General features: G+C 41.0%; 1 protein-coding gene across 1 annotated transcript in view; it reads right to left on the bottom strand.

Moving 5' to 3' along the window:
- The window catches only part of MEGF10 (multiple EGF like domains 10), a 114,708-nt gene that overhangs the window by 24,389 nt on the left and 67,653 nt on the right, over positions 1-22,666 (bottom strand). Inside the window, 8 exon segments of the mRNA XM_040415978.1 lie at positions 2,141-2,275; positions 2,381-2,527; positions 6,278-6,380; positions 7,169-7,332; positions 8,229-8,349; positions 12,099-12,273; positions 20,828-21,040; positions 21,368-21,504. Of these exon segments, the coding sequence (XP_040271912.1) occupies positions 2,141-2,275; positions 2,381-2,527; positions 6,278-6,380; positions 7,169-7,332; positions 8,229-8,349; positions 12,099-12,273; positions 20,828-21,040; positions 21,368-21,504 (1,195 nt within the window).

Below are 22,666 nucleotides of genomic sequence, written 5' to 3'. Positions count from 1 at the left end.
TTAAAGGAAAATGGAGATTAAATTTAAAAATTTCACTTTTTTGGCAGATTTTCCATTTTAATAAATTTTTTCCAGTAACAAAGCAAGGGTTAACAGCCAAACAAAACTTAATATTTATTGCCCTGATTCTGTAGTTTACAGAAACACCCCATATGTGGTCGTAAACTGCTGTACGGGCACACAGCAGGGCGCAGTAGGAAAGGAACGCCATATGGTTTTTGGAAAGCAGATTTCACTGAGATAATTTTAAGCTGTCATGTGACATTTGAAGACCCCCTGATGCACCCCTAGAGTAGAAACTCCAAAAAAAGACCCCCTTTTGGAAACTACAGCATAAGGTGGCAGTTTTGTTGGTACTATTTTAGGGTACATTTGATTTTTGGTTGCTCTATATTACACTTTTTGTGAGGCAAGGTAACAAAAAATAGCTGTTTTGGCACTGTTTTTATTTTTTGTTATTTGCAATGTTCATCTGACCGATTAGATCATGTGGTATTTTTATAGAGCAAGTTACGGACGCGACAATACCAAATATGACTACTTTTTTGGGTTATTTGTTTCAGTTTTACATAATAAAGCATTTTTGAAAAAAATTATTTTTTTAGTGCCTCCATACTCTGAAAGGCATAGTTTTTTTATTTTTTGGGCGACTGTCTTATATAGGGGCTCATTTTTTTCAGTATGAGATGACGGTTTGATTGGCACTATTTTGGGGGGCATATGACTTTTTGATCGCTTGCTATTACACTTTTTGTGATGTAAGGTGACAAAAAATGGCTTTTTTAACTCCGTTTTTATTTAATATTTTTTACGGTGTCCACCTGAGGGGTTAGGTCATGTGGTATTTTTATAGAGCAGGTTGAAGCGGCTAGACCTAATATGTATGCTTTTTTTTTTTTTTTTACATTTAACACAATAATATAATTTTTAAAACAAAAAAAAATCATGTTTTATTGTCTCCATAGTCTGAGAGACATATTTTTTGGGCGATTGTCTTAGGTAGGTCCTCATTTTTTGTGAGATGAGGTGATGGTTAGATTGGTACTATTTTGGGGGGCATACACCTTTTTGCTCGTTTAGTGTTGCACTTTTAGTGATGTAAGGTGACCAAAAAAATAATTTTTCAGCACCGTTTTTATTTTATTTTTTTGACGATGTTCACCTGAGGGGTTAGGTCATGTGATATTTTTATAGAGCCGGTCAATACGGACGCGACAATATCTAATATGTCTACTTTTCTTTTTTTCCCTATTTTTTACAATTTGTTTTACTTTATTTTGGGAAAAGGACGCTTTTTTTTTTTTACTTGAAACTTTTAAATTTTTTGTAAAACTTTCTTTTTTTACTTTTTTTTTCACTTTATTTTTTTGTCCCACTCTGGGACTTTAACTTTTGGGGGTCTGATCCCCTTTACAATGCATGACAATACTTATGTACACACTGTAATACACTTACAGCTTCCTGCCTGTGAAATCCAGGGGGTTGGATCTCACAGGCTCTCCCGGATGGCAGCCACTATGCCTAAGGAAGGCAGCGCGGTGACCCGATGGCCACCCCGCACACTTCTGAAGCCCGCAAGTGCCCCGGTCAGTGCTGACCGCGGACGTGCAGGGGTTAATGCGCCGGCATCGGTGATTTCACTGATGCCGGCGCATAGAGCAGCGGTCCGGCTATCAGTGACTGCCGAACCCCTGCCGCTGATCGGGCGGGCGCAGCTCCTGCGGCCGCCAGATCACCATGAAGTATATGTACATCACTGGGCTTTAAGTCACGTCCATATATGACGTACATGTATGCAATCGGGCATTAAGGGGTTAATGTAAGCAATGAAAATCAGACATCATACAGTACATGACAATCTCTTTCTAACAAAGCTAGCAACTCAGTGGCCCTGTCCTAGCTCAGGGGGAATGTCCTTTCTTCAGCAGCTGGATGGAACTGAGAATGTGCGTCCACCTCAGCGAGGTGGACATTGAAATAAGAAAAAGAATAAAGAGCAGGTGGCGCTATACAGACAAATGTTATTGAAGAACTCAGTGGCTATACTAAATTTCTAATTATTCAAATCTCTATGCTGGTTTGAAAGGGACAACCCCTTTAAAATAAAAAATAACACTCAGAAAAGGTGTAAAGCCCTTACCTTCATTGCACAAAGAGCCCATGAACCCAGCTAGGCAGTCACACATGCCTGTCACATGGTGGCAGGGACCATTGCTGTGGACACATTGTGGACAAGCTTGGCTACAACGATGTCCAAAAAATCCTGGGGAACAAACTGCAGGCACATAAAGCGGGTGTATAAGTAAAGACGTAAATGATCTATAATGATAGCAGCACATACACCTCAGCGGACATGCATAGAAGACAAGGTGATACTCACTCCTTTGGCATGTGGTCCCTCTGTATCCAGGGGCACATTCACAGATCCCCTCATCCGGTGAGCAGGAGGCCCCATTCATGCAGTTACAAGACTTTGAGCAGTTTGGCCCCCATTGTCCTCCAGGACAGACACTGTCACAGTGCATACCTGGTAAAAAAGAAAATCAAGGAAAATATAAGACAATGAGCATCCTTATCCAAGAATACACCTTTCATGATGTCAAGGTGAACCACCTTTCCTGGTTTTGAAACTTCATCCTGGCTCAAACCATGAAGTCGTACTATAAAGCATAGTTTTCCGATATTACAAAAACTAACCCTAAGGGCCAAATCTTACATTAGCTTCACCAGAAACATGGATGGTCCCATCTATCACTAGTTTCAGAGGCACCAAGACCTTGATACATGGGGGGGGAAGGGGGACAATGCATCATAATAAGATATCACTACTATAAATTGGATGTGATGCTTGTAAAGAATGTGGTACAAATTTTTTTTTTGTGTGGGGGGGATTTCAAATTATGCCACTGATCATGTGACATCAATCGGAAGAGCAAAAATAAGAATTTAATGAGGTAGTAAACTAAATTAGGAAATTATTTTCACATTGACTTATGAAAAGACATTAAATACCAAAAGCAAAATTATAAAACACAAAGATCTTATTGTGATAGCGAAGTTCAGACCAACTACAAGACCTTGCATTGAAATTTTAAGTCCGGACATAACCGAGGGGTTAATTTCTAATGAGCCCTGAGCCGATGACCATTAATCCTGTAGCAAATGATAGAGGCCACAAAGGAAATCACGTCATTTGACCGCTACAGAAGGCTGCACTGAGAAGCTTATTCATGTTAAAACTTTGTGTTATAAAACTGCACGGAAGAAAATCCTTGACCGAGCCACTAATCCCTGGCCAAGAACAGACCTATAACAAGAACTCCTAATTATGGCTTAGACCTGCTTTAATGGACGCTCTATCTGAGTCCTAAGGAGGAGCATGAAGTAAAATGTTTTTTTTGAGGAGGAGTAACAAATTCTTCTGTGTGCAGATTACATGCCAAGCAAGCGTCTCAAATCGAATTGTGTCTGCTCCGCTTTAACAATCAAAGCTGTCTGACAACCGAATAGATGATTTTTCGCCTTTGTATGAAAAAAAAAAAGTTGAAAAATATTCGCCTTCTTTAAGTTACAGAAACTTGGCAAACGTACAAAGTGTGTGACGGCTCTTGTGTCACGCATGGGAAATGACCTGTACGGTGTGAAGGAGACTGGAGGCTTTGGATGTTATCTACAATAAGTTGTAAGTGTGTCTTCTACAGCAAAACTGGTTTTCTGACAGATTTCAGTCTGTTTTGATGTCGATAAGGAGATTTGTGAAGGAATGTTAGTTGTTTTTTTTTTGCCAGGGCTCTGGACAAAGAGGTCTTTGATGGTCTGCACAAGTTGCTAGGCAATTACTGAAGGCTCATGATAAAACTTCACCCAATTGTTCAGAAGTGCTCATGTCTTTATGCTTGCTGCACTATTGTAACTGTCTTGTGTAATCAACATTCCCTCTCGAGCTGCAGCTCTAATAAAGCTTGTATCCAACAGAGCGTAATGTAAACCCTCTGCCCAAGAAAGGAGATCTTCCCATCTTCTACTGTATTTTACTGCCACTTATTTCTTTCTCAGGACAGAAGTCTTGGTTTTGGGATGCAGCACCAACTAACGCAATAAACCTACAAGTTGTCCACAGTTTATTAGAAAGCTCATCGATTCAAGAAGGCATGAAGTGGTTTCTTTGTACTGGGAGATTGTAAAATATGTACACTAGACATGGTAAAAATGGTAATAAAGGAACTTTTTTGAATTTGTGATTGATCACTTTTGATGTAATAAATCTTAAATTACATAATAGGCCTCTTTCATCACATTCATGGTGGAAATGCCCCCTTTTGCTAATAAATATGAAAATTTGAACAGGTAGTATGCACATGACCACCCTTTTTTTTTTTTTAAAACAGTGCCACTTAATTGAATGGGGCTGAGCTTTAATACCGCACTCAACAAAAGAACACAAGAGTGTTCACAAGTACACGAGTACACAGGAGAGTGCACAAGACGAGTAGCTCCGTTTTTGAAAGAAAAGTTATAAAAATTAAGGGCTCATGCACACAACTGTATTTTCAGTCCTCATCATTAGTTTCAATGTGGCCACCACATGTCTGTCCGCATCCATATGTCTGTTCCGCAGCTCCGCAAAAAAAGATACATCATTTCCTATTCTTGTCTGTTTTGTGGACAATGATAGGACAATTCTTGGGGAGTTTGAAATTTTTTTTTGTCATGCACACAGCTGGAATCTGTGTTTTGCGGATCTGCGATTTGTAGACAGCAAAACGGATACAGTCGTGTGCATGAACACTAAAGGGAAACTGTCACTTACTTTCACTTTATTTAACTAATGCCAATGCACTATATCTCTTTGTACCTTCATTAAAACTATACCTTTGTATAGCCTCAAAGTGCCCACTGGGGAGTAAATACAGTTTCAGGAGCCAAAGTCGCCTCCTCCAAATCCTGAAGCCCGCCTTTTGCAAAAGCCCAAGTCTGCCTCTTCACTTGTTCCGAGTGCCTTCCAGTCTGCCCCTACTCTGCAACATCACGCCTGTCTGGTCAGTGTATCCCTCTATGAAATCTCACACAAGCACAGAAGAGGATACTGCCTGTGCAATGACTTCCCTGCAGTGGGCATCAGGCTCACTGTAGGTACAACGCATACGCTGAGCGAGATTTCAGAGATGGACACGCTGATCCGGCGGGTTGAGTTGTATGAAGATTGTGACATCGCAGAGGAGGGGGCAGACTGGAATGCGCTAGGGGTGGTACTGGGAACAAGTGAAGAGGCAGGCTTGGGCTCTTGCAGGAGGCAGGATCGGGCACTTGGAGGAGGCGGGCTTGGGCTCTTGCAGGAGGCAGGATTGGGCACTTGGAGGAGGCGGGCTTGGGCTCTTGCAGGAGGCAGGATTGGGCACTTGGAGGAGGCAGACTTGGGCTCCTGGAACCATTAATCACGCTCCGCAGGGGCACTTTGAGGCTCACAAGCATACCAAAGAGGTACACAGAGATACAATGCAATGGCATTAGTTAAGTACAGTGGAAGTAGGTGACAGATTCTCTTTAATGTTAACAATCTGAATGATTTTTAATTACAATAATTAAGGTACCATTATGATGCAACTTATGTGTCATTTACTTTATGTTCAGCTAAGAAAAGTACATGTGGGGTAACGCAAACACATAATATATCCCACAATATGAACGATTATCATTTATTATGTGATAACTATATATTTCAGGTGAGCGTTCTAGTTGTAAAAACCTTGGTGCTCCTATAGCATGTCATGGAAAAACAAACATATATTGAATTACATTGTTTTATATTGTAAGTTCTTTTCTCCAATCTGGAGAAATTTTTCTGACATTACAGATAAGTAAAGATAAGGCTTTGTGCTAGCTAGACACGAGTAGAGAGATGAAGTATAACTACCTGGGCTACTTGTACGTCAAGGGTTCTTTTCCATCACTTGAAAATTGGGGAAGGGGGGTTGTTATCCAAACCAGAGTAAACGAAAACTGGTTTTCATTCTATAGTATAGTGCTGAGTGCTATCTCTGCCGCTCCCACAGAGAATGGACCTGCCGCTCCATCAGAACAGGGGAACAAGACCCCTGTTCTCCTGATCAGTGGAGGTCCCAGTGTTCGGACCCCCAGCAATCAGCTAGTTATCCCATATCCTGTTTTAAAGACCCCTTTAAAGGGTTATTTCCATGTGGAAATGTATAACATATCCCTGGTTTATCAATCTTGCCAGCTGGTAACAGTTTTATGTGTCTGCAAACATGTAACTTACCTGCCCAGCCTGCTAAACAGCGGCAGTACCCAGTGGCTGGGTGGCAACCATCAGCATGACTGCAGTCACAGCGTTCAATGCAATTCATTCCATAGGTGCCGTCCTTCAAATAAATAAAACAACATCTACAGTTGTATAAATGTAAAAAAGACAATGGACTTTCCAGTGATAGTTAAAGTGTTACTTCAAGTGTTTTTACACATCTGGTTTGGAGGCTTCATTGGGACCTCCATTGCAGATTCTGCCAAAGAGAGCAGTCAGAAAAGTCCTGCATTCAGAAGTACTCTACCTTCCCCCCCCCTCCTGAACTGGGACTCCCGAACAGAAAATAAACGGACCCTATTATAGTTAGTGGGGTCTGTTCAACTCCATTTGGGTCAACTATGTGCCAAATCCGGCGTTTCTATTATTTTCTTTGTTCTGCTCCTCTAACAGATCAAACAAAGGAAATGAGTGGGGCTGGTGTGAATAAGCCCTAACAATGCTACATCAATATGTTTCAAATGATATCCATACAACCAATGTTATCATAATGTGGCCTTTAAAATATAAACAACCTTGTTTTTTCTTTGCGTTTTCTCATCTGGCTGATTCTTACAAGATGTAATAAATACTCTGGCAGCATTTTTTGCAGTTCAGTTTTCAAGACACGTTTGATAACACAGTCTCCGAGGAACTCCTCAGTGAAGACTTACTGCAGTTATTGTGAAGGGTAGAAATGGTTATTTATTACTGGCGCCTCTTAGTACTTTGCTGCATTGGAGTATGTGGCTTAGTGACTGCTATTTTCTGCATTTTCTTGTATATTATTACAAGCTTCTATTTGCATATTAATCATATAGAGTAACTGGATATTGGTTAAGCTAATAATAAAAATAAATGTGCCTTTACCTGGCATGGAAGTTCACAGTTCACCCCCCTCCAACCAGGCGGACAGGTGCATGTTCCAGTCAATGCATTACAGGCTCCTCCATTTTGACACTGGCAGGTAAAATTGCATCCTAAACCCCAGGATCCTCGAGGGCAGTTAATAGAGCAGTCCACGCCATACCAACCTGAGAAAAAGAAATAATACATGTCTCAAAAGTATAGCCTAGTAATACAAAATTATATAATGTGATAAAAATGCAATAAATATACCCTGAAGAAACACACAGAATGTCTAAGGTTTACTTACATTCTAAAACACGCACAAAATTTAAGAAGCTTCCAACGTGCCCATATGTTCCCATAGGACATAAGCCGCTTGCAGACATGTCTGGTGGTGACTTATTCTCCTCTCCATATTGAAATAAACATACATGTACATGCTCAGCCAAGCCACACATACTTATGAAGAAAAGTAGTCAACTTAAAGTGTAACTGTCATTATCTTTTTTACTTTTGTAATGTATAGGGGCAATGATACTGACCATTTTTGTAATATACTTTAATTACTGAAATCGTACATTTCTATTAGAAAAATAGCTGCAAAGTGGCCCATTTTGAGCCTTAGCAACGCTCCTCGGTCTTCTGTTTACACAACACAGTCAGTGTTGAGCAAGTCTCCACAGTTATGTAAACAGAAGAAAGACTAGTGTTGCTAAGGCTCAAAATGGGCCACTTTAGAGCTACTTTTCTAATAGAAGTGTATGACTTCAGTAATTAAAGTATATTACAAAAATGGTCAGTATCACTTCTCCTAAACATTACAAAAATTTAACAAGATCGTAAGTAATGAGCTATCTATATCCTTAAGGGAAATTTTGGGAGAGCCTCTGAGTAGACCAATAGAGAAAATACTTTCATTTGACAGTAGACATGGGGATGGGGAGTTCATAGGCTGGCTGTTGACATTTTTTAATCAACACCATTATTTCAGGTTGACTTGAACAGATCTCCAGGTTTAATGATTCAACATTTTGGTATTTGGTGCCCTTTACGTCGTTAACAAAACATTAAGTAATCCTACCTGCTTTACATGTGCAGGAACCATCGACTGAGGAGCACACGGCATTATTTTTACACATACAAGCAGAGGAGCAGTTACTCCCATATATGCCGGCTGGACAAGCTATGGAGCAATCCACGCCCTAGAACAGCAACATTACATGATGAGATCATTAACACTATCATTCGGAGTTGTTAAAAGACTATTTACACAAACACAGAAATAAAAACACTTAAAGGCTAATTCAATCATGTTCCTAGTACAGGGTGGGCCATTTATATGGATACACCTTAATAAAATGGGAATGGTTGGTGATATTAACTTCCTGTTTGTGGCACATTATTATATGTGAGGGGGGAAACTTTTCAAGATGGGTGGTGACCATGGCGGCCATTTTGAAGGCGGCCATTTTGAATCCAACTTTTGTTTTTTCAATAGGAAGAGGGTCATTTGACACATCAAACTTATTGGGAAAACAATGGTGTGCTTGGTTTTAATGGAACTTTATTCTTTCATGAGTTATTTACAAGTTTCTGACCACTTACAAAATGTGTTCAATGTGCTGCCCATTGTCTTGAATTGTCAATGCAACCCTTTTCTCCCACTCTTCACACACTGATAGCAACACCGCAGGAGAAATGCTAGCACAGGCTTCCAGTATCCATAGTTTCAGGTGCTGCACATCTCGTATCATCTGAAGGCAATCGTCTATGCTGTGAAGATACAAGATGTGCAGCACCTGAAACTACGGATACTGGAAGCCTGTGCTAGCATTTCCTCCGCGGTGTTGCTATTAGTGTGTGATGAGTGGGAGAAGAGGGTTGCATTGACAATCCAACACCATGGGCAGCACATTGAACACATTTTATAAGTGGTCAGAAACTTGTAAATAACTCATGAAAGAATAAAGTTACGTTAAAACCAAGCACACCATTGTTTTTCTTGTGAAATTCCCAATAAGTTTGATGTGTCACATGACCCTCTTCCTATTGAAAAAACAAAAGTTGGATTCAAAATGGCCGACTTCAAAATGGCCGCCATTGTCACCACCCATCTTGAAAAGTTTCCCCCTCACATATACTAATGTGCCACAAACAGGAAGTTAATATCACCAACCATTCCCATTTTATTAAGGTGTATCCATATAAATGGCCTACCCTGTACAATCTGGTTTTGTGCAATGATTGAAAGAAATATGGCCTTATCAGTTAAAGTGTAATGCCTGCCATACACGTGAGATTACTGTCAGCCAAATGATCGTTAAGCTGACAACATTCTCTCCTGTGCAACATCATATCATTTGGCTGACCACTATCTCTCCAAACTCTTTTTCAACTTCCCCATACACATCCATGTTTTACGTGTATTCAATGGTGAGAGAGTAGAAAGAACATACACTGACGAGCCAAAGAGTGACAATTTTTTGATCTTTTGACTTTCAGGCTATATATCACATTAGCGTCAAATGTGAGTCTACCATAATTTTTTAGACAATCATCTTGGCTATCTCATACAGAAATTGGACTTGCAACTATTTATCATATGATTAGTTATGCTGCTTCTTGTCATGTAAATGCATTGTTACTGTTTTGTATACTACAAATTACAATCTGTTCTAACATTCCCTAATAGCTCAGTGTGTTATTAGGTTGATTCCCAAGCGAAAGCTCACTGGTTCGGATCCAGAAGCAGCCATGAAGAAGACTTCCCAATAAAAGAGAAACCGCATCATCCAGTTCATCGAGAGCATTATCTCGGCCAAGAAAATTGCCAAACTGCATCATGTGAGTGCCATGACAGTTGGAAGAATATGAAATGTAGTCCATCCATGCATTCCAAAGCCAAGAGGTGGACGTTCAGGCAAAATATCAACATGAGTCAACTAGTCAGCTCATCACAAGGTCTATCAGTTCTGGCGCAACAAACACGGCAGTAAAGGTGGTTCGTATGCTTCCTAATAGTGAGATCACAGACGTCCATGCAAGCACCGCGCAACGCGCATTACGCAAGTCTTGAATGGTGGCCCGAAAAAAGGGGAAGAAGCCTTGACTACAATATTGTCATAAGAAGCGTTGGCTCGAGTTTGCAAAAAAAGTAGATTGGAAATGGGTGATCTTGAGTGATGAGATGAAAGTCAATAGACTGGGCTCTGGAAGAAACAAGGGGAAAGGATCGCGAAATTGAAGGAACTGTCAAGTTCGGTGGAGGAAGCTTGATGATATGGGGTTGTTTCACAGCCAAAGGTGTTGGATACTTGAACAGGATTGATGGTGGTGTCAATACTGAGCTATATGTGAGTATCCTATTCTGTACACTTAAGTACTATGAGTATGAAAAGGAAAACATATTGTTCCAGCAGGACAACAAGCCAAAGCATTCGTCAAGATTGGTGAAGAAATGGTTCAATGTCAATGAAGTAGAGGTGCTGGCTTGGCCCCCAGAGTCCCCAGACCTCAACCCACTTGTGGGTAGAGTTGAAGAAAAAGCTGTATTCATACCCAAGTGAGTCGACCAGTATGCACCAACATTGGGAACGTGTAGAAGAGACCTGGGAACAGATTTGGGTTGAGACATGCTTGAATCTGAACGAGAGCATGCCCAAAAGGATTCAGGCAGTGTTGAAAGCCAAAGGTGGATTTACAAAATACTAACTAATAATGAAAATTAAAATTTAGAATTTTAGGAGCAAAACAGTAACAATGCATGTAAATGACAACAATCTGCATTATAAGCTAAATATTTGCAAGTCCTATATATGTATGAGATAGCCAAGATGATGGTAGTCTCACCTTCGTAGCTGTAGTGGATGGTGAGATATGGAGACTGAAAGTCAAAAGTTCAAAAAAATTGTTACCCTTTTACTCTTTAGTGTGTTTGCACAGAATGTGGTATAAGTGAATGCAATACACATGTATTACCAATATGTCATTTTCCTTATGCTTTCTGTAACAGCTGCTGACATATCCTACTACTAGTAGGAACTATGGATTGAGGTATAACTGATCTCTTCACTTTCTGTATTCTGCCTATACGGGCGTGCAGGTAATTCTAAGATCACTAACTCCTGGACTACAGTGCTCGTGACATAGACATTTTTGACTGATGTCTCCTAGTTATTTTCTGTGTGAGTGGGGTCTAAAATCACTCCAAGAATGGGGGGAAGGGGGTCTACAAGTCTCTTGTGTCACAGATGTGCACCATCACTATGTACTCCAGCAGTCCTGTAGAGCTGAATGGAGCAGTGGTCATGCATGCACGCAGGTGATTCGGAGAACTCTGTTCTCAAGATCGCTGGGGTTCCCAATGGTTGGCCCCTCAATGATCACACATTTGCTCCTCTGCCAATGGATTCACAGAGGCTTCTGGATTACCAAACAGTTCCACGCTAGAGTTAAATTCCAAACAATCAGGATATCTAGAGTATTAGATCCCAGGTTAAATAAATTTCACTGCAGTCTTAAACATTGTATGTGCCAGGGGCGTAACTACCATAGCGCCAAACCCTGCGACTGCTATGGGGCCCAGGGCAAGAGGGGGCTCAGTCTTAGTTGGATTATCTCCTGTTCTACTGAAGATGAAAACTTGTTCAGACTTGGTCAGGAACAACTTTTAGCAATGAGCAGTGAAAAATGGCCCGAAGGTCATTGAAAAGGTTTAGGCATAAACCCTTCTGTCCTGTGTGGGGGGCCTGGTTTGATCCTTGCTATGGGGCCCTTACTTCTTCATGTACGCCACTGGTATGTACCTGTTTTTTCTATATGAAACAATTTTCCAATATCATATGATTCTCATTAACCACCTTATAGTCATTTCCATCCCTCAGAATTTAAGTTATACTCTCTCAAAACATACAAGAGAGCAGGAAATATAGCAGCTTAAGTTCTGATTTACCGTAAAACCTGGAGCACAGATGCATTTCCCAGTGACGCTATCACAGTCTGCCCCATTTTGGCAGCTGCAGATCTGCTGACATGATTCGCCGTAGAAGCCGGGAGAACAAGTCTCATTGCAGTAGAGTCCAGACCAGCCAGGCTTACAGGAACATTCTCCAGACATAGGATGACAGCTGAAAGGACAAGGATGAAAGAGACAAGTCAACAAATGATTCGCAAGCTGAATATGACACCAAGGGCAGAATCTACCCCTGTTTTCCCCCAACATCAATTTAGGACCAATGTTTTGAACTCAAACATTTCTGATGTAAAAAAAAATTTACCTTCACATTATTCTGTCTTAATGTTACAGACAATTGTTTCAAGATTTAAAAAATACAATGTAAGTTATTACAACTTGGGCCCACCGGAGGATCCTCTGGTAATCTGGTGGACCAGTCTGACCTTGTGCTGTGTACACACAAAATCCTCAACCTTTTTAAGTGTATGGACAGAAGAATTAATAAAGGTTATTTAGGAAAGATAACACATACTTGGCTATCCTTCCTTAATGCTCTGGTGGTGCTAAGGCTAGAGGTGCTTCTCTTCTTTAACCACTTTGGTCAGTAAGCGTTTATAAGTCATCATATGGTGGCACTGTGGATGTTATTATGGAGACTTCTTAGGCTTAAAGAGAACCGTTCATTCCCCTTGGAGTATCTATAATTGCAACTCTGTTATCCCATACCTATATTATTCCTGCTAGAAGTTATGAATGAATTGTTAGCAATTTGCAGTGAAGGTCCAGATGGGTGTTATCAGTTTGGGATGTGTCCATGCACAGTCTAAAAAACTCTTCAGTGCTGCCAGTGTCAGGTAGTGCAGGGACACACCCTCCCAACTGGTAATATCTATCTGGACCTCCATTGAAAACCACTAGCAATTCATTCTTATTCATAACTGCCATCAGGAATAATAAAGAAAAGTCAGATCATAAGAATAGATAATCCAGGATTGTTATTACATGGGGAATGCAAGTAGTTACTAAAACAGTGATGTCAGGAGATGTTACAAGTCCTCTTTTAAGGGGTTTTCCCACAATACAAACTAAGGTCCCTATCTACAGGATAGGGGATAGGTAACTGATCGGGGAGTTAGACCACTGAGACCCCCACTAATCATAAGAGTCTGTTCCTCCATCTGAACAGAGCACCAGGTCGAGTATGCGCACTGCCACTCCATTCCCTTATCATGAGGATAGGGCATAAGTTTGTATTGTAGAAAAACCTTTTTAAGTTTGCCATACACATTAGATATATGATGGTCTGAGCTGGCTGATTTAATCAGGAATCCATGACCATCCATGACCTGTATGAGGGCAGATATCATGGGAGGGAAGGGTTGGACATGTTTAATGTCAACAATTCTTTGCCCAATTCTTTGTTCCCAAGGTGTTGCTAGAGTTGTGTGGCTGAAGCATTTTCCCCTGTAACAAACTGAGGACAGAGGCATATGTATGAGGGGAGAATTGTCGACAGAACAGGCATTCACTGCTATCTACTGTGTATGGCCAACCTTATGGCAGGTTTACACGGGGCAATTGTCAGGCCGATTATCGGGAACGAATGTTAGCACAAACATCTCGATCTCTGCAGGTCATCCGATGAACAAGCAAAACTCTTGTTCATGAGGTGAAATGATCTTTTCTGCAGACAACTTAAAGGGGTTGTCTGAGTTCAGAGCTGAACCTGGACATATCACCTTCTTCATTCAGGCAGCCGCTCTGAGATGAGCATTGGAGCATTTCATGCTCCGATGCTCTTCCTTGCCGTGTTGTCACGGACGTTCCCGCGACAGGTGGCAGGAGATCGATGACTGGCAACACGTGGTTTGATCTGACATGTTTTTTGTTTGGATCAAATGACGTCTGTGTTGTTTCTGGTGCTTGCCACGCCTTCTTATCCCAGGTGTGGCTAGTAGGGTCATTTAACCTTCTCTATTTATAGTTGCTTTTCCCACAATGCTGTGCAGTTTCTAGCTTCTGTTTGGACCTTTGGATAGATTGTGGTTGGATCTTGGCTGAGTTCCTGGTGCTTCCATTGCTCCTTTGTAGTTAAGTCTTTCCTTTCCCTTATGTATTTTGTTTTATGTTCTGTGTGTTGCATTTCCCTATTGTTTGTATTAGGCCTGAAGGAGACTCTTGTTCGTCCTTCCTTTTGGAGAAACAGGTAGTCTCGTCCCTGCCATTAGTACCAGGGTCCTATAGGGCTTGATTGGACTCTAGGTATTCCTGCGTATGAACTCACCTACCTTTGGGGTCTGTTCATTCTGGTAGTTTTCACTAGGAGGTGTCCATTTTCCTTCCCTAGTTCTTAAGCCTTTTTCCCTTTTCCCCCCTTCTCTCATATGCTCGGTGTGGTGTTTCCCTCCCACACTGAAGCATGACACCTGTGCTGTATTGTGCAAGGCAAGGGCTTTTTTGTTTACATTTTTAAACTGCTAGGTGGAGGCTTCTGCCTAGCAGTGTTGCCAGTAACGTCACAGGCACTAATGGGCGGGCTTTAGCGCTGCCCTAGCCTGTTTTACACCGGATCTGCAGAAAAAGCCCTTGCCCTGGGTGATTCAGCGCAGGGTAAGGGAGAGCATCAAAGCATGAAATGCTCTGATGGTTATCTCAGAGGGGCTGTCTGGGTGAAGAAGGCGATATGTTCCTTTAATCATCATTTCTGGATAGTGGATTGTGCTGTGTGAACAATGATCTGCTGCCCAGAAACAATAAATCTGTATGAGAATGAATGATAGCAGTAGCCATTACTCGTCCCCAAACAGTGGAGGTGATCGCTGCCTGTAAATGCAGCTCTTCACCTCCACTGACGAGCAGGTAATTATTGGAAAAGAGCAGTGCCTTCCTGATAATCGCCTGCTCAGTTGGTGCATGTAAATGCACTTTTATTCTCTTAAGCTGCCTAGTGTTAGCAGGTGGCCCTTTTGTGGCAAACAGTTTGCTATGTCTAGACACTATCTGTAATATTTAAGGGCATCAGTAGGTATGTCATCCAATAAAATGGCACCATATGTTAATAATTATGCCATATGCAGCCAGCACATAATGCCCTGTGACTGTGTAATCATGAGAATTTATTTGTAGTGTCTTGTGCACTTATTATTTCATCTACCCTTGAGCACACGGCAAGGAAACAAATTGCTGCACTGACCTTTGCTTTTACAGGCTCCAGCCATACATCCATTACCTGGCTGGAAGACCATCTGTCTCTACCTGGAACAGCAGCCCCATTGAGCCTACAGTTAATGGCAGCTGCTGCTACATAACAAACTGACAAGTCAGCTGTGTAATGAGCAGCAGTACAATAGGGGGCTTGTGCCACCTTCTCTGGTACAGTCCTCCTGCTCACTCCAGGGGCAGCTCTAAGAACCAAATCAAATGTCTTGTCAACGTAAAGATTGTTTTATGAGGATCCTCAGACTGTAAGTCTCCTCTGGGCGTCTGTGGAATTAATATCCTGAAGGGGAAGGGAAGCAATGAAAACCCAACCACATGAATGATTGCACTGGGAGCTTGCAGTTATTGCCACCCAAAATATGCCATTTCTTATGAGAAATATTCATGTAGTGACATACAACTATAAATCACCCTAAATCACAGGTTACAATAGTCAGTCGTACACAATGCAGACACGAGGAGCCTGCATTTTTGCAATGTGCAACTATGTGACTTCTGCAGAACTTTCAGGATTTGCAGATGCATTGAAATCTGCTTTTTTTCCATGAGATTTGTTCTTTGAAAATGAGGAAACAGCTTCTTGCGCAATTTTGCTTACAGCATGGTTCCTTATTTTCTGCTAATATTAAAGGGGTTGTCCGGGATCAAATAATTTTTATTTTTTTGTGTACTCCCTATTAACAGCTGAATCAAGGTCCCCCCATATGTTTTTAAGTATTTTCACCATTTCTATATAGCTCATACGGTCCCCCCATGCTTTGTTTACATCTATGTTTATTTTTTCCTACCTTCCTGCCGCACTGCACTGTGGTTCCCAGCACAGCGCGGCATCACGTGGTTTCATCTCCGCCGTGACTCCGCCCCCTAATTAATATTCAGTGCTCTACCTCTTTCATTCATAATAAAGCGCCCTGCCCGGTGACGTCACCGGACCGGATGGGCGTGGCTTAGCGCGGTTGGTTGCCGCCTTGTTACCGCCCATCCAGGCACTTTGAATAATTCATGTGGCTGAGGGTGACGTCACCGGGCTCCCTGGGAAGCGGAAGAAGAGGCTGAAAGGGACCCGGTACGTCACCGAGTCTTGGAAACACAGCGCTTCCGCTGAGAGTTGGAGATTTGAAAACTGGGCATTAGAAATGTCGGGTAAAGGTAGGACAGGCACGATTGTAACATTTAGGGCATTGTTGTACACATACTCCAATCTTCCCAATCCCGGACAACCCCTTTAAATTGTCTGTTACAAGTGATATTGCACTGTTGGTTCAAGGGCCACTGCAATGATTTTCTGACATTTCAGATCACACATACAGTAGAAGGCCTCTTTCACACGACCGAGTTTTGCTGTAACATCCTATAAGCCTGTTTCTCGGTCTTTCATTTGTAATCCTGCCTGAAGAATTAGCCTTTGTGCTCTGAAAGCTTGCAATATGATTTTTTCTGGTTAGCCTTAATACTTTTGTATTCAACATCACATTGTTTTTTCTGGCTAACACGGTACTATGCAATTCTTGACACACACCATGGAGGAATATCAGATAATTTTCATTCTCACATGAAACTATTCATGTGAAGATATATGAAGATGATGGAGATAATATAATCTGATATGTGAATGAGGGTGTTTATTAGATGTCATTCTATATGGCTGGTTTTAGAACTCCTCTGTGCACACGTACACATCTATATGCTGTGAAATTCCTTTGTTTTTTTTTTGTTGTTTTTATGACTACAGTTGTAAAACAGAAGTCAGGAAACTGATACTTTGACTAGCAAATGTTAAAAAACCTTTTGCTTATGGTAATTCCGGTGGAAGTGTTTTGGCTGCATGTGTGGACTTGATGGTGTGGCCTTCTATAAAGAGGCAACTTCACACGTTTGACCTAAAGAAAAGCAGGTGACATTACTATTTTGGACATAGGCTTATTAAGAGATTCTTGCATAGAAGAAGGGGAGTTCTGATTAAATTTGATCTGAAAGTGACAATAAAGTTACACATGTATTCTCTTTTTCTAACATAAATGTAACATTTCACTTAAAGGGGAACCTGTCATTCAACTTTAAGCTGCCCATACTAACAGCAGAATAAAGTAGAGACAGGTGAGTTGATTTCAGCGGTCTGTCATTTATAAGTTAAAAGTAAGTGGTTACAAAAAAACAACCTCACAATCATTGCAGACTGGGCCTGGAAAAGAGTCACGGACACCTGAGAAGAGTCATGGTTATTCATAAATTCCTGCTCTCCTGCCCACCTGCTGATGACTGACAGTCTTCTACCTAGTTTTCTCCCTTTCTCTCTAGGAGAGAACTGCCAATCATCAGCAGGTGGGTGGGGAGAGCAGGAGATTAGGAATAAACATGGCTCTTCTCAGGTAGATTTGACTCTTTTCAGGCCCAGTCTGCAATGATTATGATGCTGGTTCTCGGCAACCACCTACTTTTAACTTATAAATGACAGACCACTGAAATCAACTCACCTGTCTATACTTTATTCTGCCGTTAGTATGGGCAGCATAAAGTTGATGACAGGTTCCCTTAATAGGATAAGCCTCACCACTCTCTGTGTCTATGAGATGGTGAGACCCGTGTATCAATTTTCTACGACACAAACGTAGTATAGACACTTATTGTAACATTTCATTCCCTCTATGTATGGGTTGTCTATATGTAAATAGAATTTGAATTAGAAACATAGGGGGTCTAAAAACGCCGGTCTTAATAAGCCCTTTAGCAGGCAGAGGATCGTCGAAGTTATGTAGAGGCGCTGGCCTCTACATAACTTCTGCTTATCCACCACTGGTCTAAATGTAAGCCTCCTTCCTAGCTGGCTTAAATTTACCCCATTTTCTATGCCTAAAACAGGGGTAAATCTGTGACTTTTCCCCGCTCACACCAGGTCTAAAAAAGTGGGTGTGGCGTGGGTGGGAAAAGTCGCAGATTGCAGCTCAAATTACCTTTGTGCTGCAATCTGTGCCATAAATACGCCTAATATAGGCGTATTTCTGATAGTAAATGACCCCCCATACAGTATATATACTATCAATAGGCACATTGAGCATATATTCTAGACCATGTGTATGAGTTGTGAAATTGTTTCATAATACATCAGACCAATGTTACTGTCATGCTACTAAAAAAAATTGGAAGGAAAAAAAATATATTTCAACTCAATTCCCTAAAAGTCAAATAGGGGGAATATCCCAACAGAAAGAGGATCTACGTGTGATTTGTGATAAGTTTAGTTTAGCATGAGTAATATCCAGCATGAGTAAAATCTTGTTTTTTTTAGATTGTGTCTGAGCCAGGTCTGCTTGAGGGTATGTGTCTAGAATGAGTAGTCAAAATCATTCATAGCCAAGATGAGCCGGCAAAGAATCAACTATTGTCTTAATGCTGATTAATCACAGCACCTAAAGTCAATAGATGAAATTGCTTTCACTAATGGGGACTGTTGATTATGCTGTTTTCCTCTTCTACACACCAATACAATCCAGGGAAAAGCTGACTACACTGTATATTGCATAAACTAATGTGAATCCAGTTCATTATAGAAAGATAAACATTTCAACTTTTCTCCAATCCTTCTCAGAATGATACACTCCAATAAAAATAAACTGCTTTACTGGCCAACCTTTCACTTATTGGGGTCACCTGAATACACCAAGTATGACAATATATTCAATACAACACACCGTATATTCTTATGGATCTAACATTACTTCTACCGATGCTGAGGGTCCTTTGAAAACAAAGAGGTTGTCCATATGATGTATGTTTTTTCATTTATAAAACGGCAGAAAGGCATAATATTATTAAAAAAGTGAGACTCACCTCACCGATCACCAACTGCTCTGTTTCTTCACTTCCTGGATCCCTGCTGGTCTCTTGCTTCCTGGTTCCTCTCGACACACTTGCCACAGGACATGCCGCTCTGCCACTTAATGGCTGCTGCAGTCACCCGCCTCAGCTAGTGATTCGAGTAGTGACGTTTCCAGTGTGTTGAGAGGAAACAGAAAGCAGAGCCCAGCGGGGACCTGGTAAGGAGATTTTTGTTTTGCCAGAAAATTATCGGCTGGACTAACCATTTAAGACCTCTCTCGTCTGGACTATCATTTACATAAAAAATTGTACAGCTTAAATATTAGAAGCTACATGGGCTTGGGATTATAAAACATGCAAAATCTTAAAGTGGTTGTCCAGGATTTTGATATTGATGGCCTATCCTCAGGGTAGGTCATTAATATCTGATTGTGGGGTGTGGACTGTGGTCACCCCTGGCCGATCAGGCTGTGAGAAGAGGCCTGCTGTGCTCGGATGATCTCTGTGCTTGGTATGATGTGAGGAGGCTCACCGAAGCACCACCGATGAGATATTAATGACCTACTGTGGGAATAGTCCATTAATATCAAAATCCTGGAAAATCCTTTAACTTCAATGTGCCAATTCAAAATCTTTTATCTTTCCTATAAGTTTATTCCACCACTGGGAGTTCATACTACTCTTTTACGATGTCAGTGCCTATATTGCCTGACAGATTACATACGTATAGCAGAAAACTGGCATAAGTTAGACCTGATATCTCTGACTTGTCCTAGCTGGTGTACATTTCAGGTTCTGGCACACTGATCTCCCGTGATGCAGCAAAATTATTTAGAGGTGTTTACCGCTTAATAATTTTGCAGCATCTTTTGTCAGCGAGCTTTATACTGATACCAGCTAATGAAATGTCAGTCCTAAGGCCCCTCAATTGAGCAGACAATTGTTGGGAAGAAAGTGTTACTTCCCAAGAATCTCCTGCTCATCAGTGCTCTCCTTCAAATTATGTGGAGGAGCGATCGCTAATGCCATCTCTCATCCCCATACATAATCATTGTTTGCCAACAGCAGAGGCTGTTTAGATGTCATTTAGGTGTTATTTAGGGGTCTGTTTGAATTGTTAATCGGGTATTCGGCGGCACCTTTACACCGGCAGATCATTGTTAACGAGTGCTCCTGTGAACGCTCATTGGCGATAATCTGCCTGAACATCGTGCAGTCTAAAGAGCCTTTAAGTAAATTTCCCCTATTAACTTCATTATTGTATTCATAGGGCGTGAGACTTGTGACAATGCAAATTAGAACCACGAAGACCACAAAGTCATATGTCAATGGAATGTCAGGAACCTCATGGTTCTGACAACAGTGGGTATATCACAGTGTAACACAGATGACTGTATAGGTTGTGGAACTGGCGCACATTACATGTATACATGCATTCCTACATATACAATAACCCTCCTGGAATTTTTCATGCCTGGTGCACTGTAATGTATCAAGAGGAAGGAAAGTCCAGCACTTGAGTAGAATCCAGACTTAAAAATATCAACATATCAAATAACCCACCATCAGAAGCCAGGCAGCGGGTCAGTGTGTTTCGGACAAGTGTCCACTATGATGTATGTTATAGACCATTTGACAAGCTCAGATTTTTTTCAGATTGTCTTTTAAAACAGCAAGAATTGTCAGATTACCTTTGTGTGTTCTTTCCATGGCATGGGCACTTTTTATCACACTTCATCCCATAGAGGCCCTCTGAGCACAGCGTCTTTTCACAGTGTTTTCCAGTGTAACCGGGCTCGCAAAGACAAGCTCCACTGATGTGGTAACATTTTCCACCATTACGACATTGGCAGGTCTCAGCGCACTTCATTCCATACAATCCAACAGGGCATTCTTCCTGGCATCTGAATACATTTGAAAAGAAAATGTTGCTATAAGTGTGATACACTAGGATTCGCAAGCTGCAGAAATGTAGTTATTTCTAAATGGCAGCTCTAGGTAGACTATAGATGGGACAAGTAGTTTGTTCAAATAAAATTCTTTATAATGGAAGATACTTTATAATAAATTCTAAAACTAATGTAATTCACACATCAGCTATGGAAAAAAAAGAAAATACCAACTCCTGCCATCATCCTAAATCTCAATTCTTTTAAAACTACAAGTCAGGTCTAGCATGATATTGTAGACTCACCACAAAAGTCTAAATATTCTAACTATCTCATTCTCACCGTTCTCCATTGTATCCAGGGCTGCAGTGACATTGACCTGTAACAGAGTCACATGTACCGCCATTGTGACATTGGCACTCTTGAGTACAGTTTCTGCCATATCGACCCTCAGGGCAAGGTTGGCCACAGACTGTGCCCTAAATTGAAACAGAAGGTTATCATGCAGCGACAAAAGATGATCAACACACTGTGACTGCAGATAATTAAAATAAGCACCTGACCCCGATCAATTGTAGGCAACTTCCCTAAGGCAATAGAATATAGAGTCTTATAGTTCACACCATAACATGTCATGTTCTACAGCACAATATTGTCTGACATCAAGAAAAAGATTACATTTACTCAATTTGTATGGATAATATTAAAGGGGTTCTCCGGGAATTATTAAAATAAAATTACTGAAAATGCTTAAATATTACTTTATTATAAATATATTCCCAAATATCTTTTATTACTTATAATGGCTTGTTTGGTCTAGGGAAATAAAATGTTGTCCTATTAGTACACAAAAAAACTGTCCTAATCACACAGGAGGGCAAGTTACTTCACCACAATGAGCTAAAGAGCTGCCTCATCCTCCTCTCTGCTCTACTTGTCAGAGAATATGATCCTGAATACAGATGATAAAATCTTTAGCAGAATCTATGTAGGAATGTAGTTCATGAGGAGACATGAAGTTCAGAGAGGAGGGTGGGATGTGGCTAATGAGCAGCAATATTTGTATTCAGTCTCCATTCCACAGCCTCACATTACCACAGTCAGTCCTGTCCGTCCTCCCCGTACTTCATGTCTCCTCATGGACTTCATTCCTACAGAGATTCAGCTGAAGATCTAATCATCTGTATTCAGGATCATAATTCCTGACAAGTAGAACAGAGAGGAGGATGAGGAAGCTCTTTAGCTCAGTGTTGTGAAGTAACTTGTACTGTTGTGTGATTAGGAAAGGTTTTGTGTGTACTAATATGACGGCGGGCCATTTTATTTCTCCTAATGATTGCTTCCTAGACAAAACAAGCCATTATAACTAATGAAAGGTATTTGGGGAATATATTTATAATAAAGTAATATGTAAAAAAAAAATGTAATTCCTGGAGACTTCTTTAAAATTCTTGGGTAGAGAAGAGGAGAACTGATTCTAACCAACTGATTCATCTCATGAGCAGTGCTTCTTCAGCCCTGACAATTTACTATCTATGCAACAGCTCTGATTAGTAGAGCAAGGGCACAGGCTTTGCTTCGGCATAAAAATCTGAACATGTACTGACAGCCTAAAAACAACAAAAGGACAGCGCATGTGAT

Source organism: Bufo bufo, chromosome 2, assembly GCF_905171765.1.
Source record: "Bufo bufo chromosome 2, aBufBuf1.1, whole genome shotgun sequence".
Taxonomy (NCBI): Eukaryota; Metazoa; Chordata; class Amphibia; order Anura; family Bufonidae; genus Bufo; species Bufo bufo.
The sequence above is the reverse complement of the archived record's forward strand: the minus strand, read 5'-3'. Positions and strand labels throughout refer to the sequence as shown.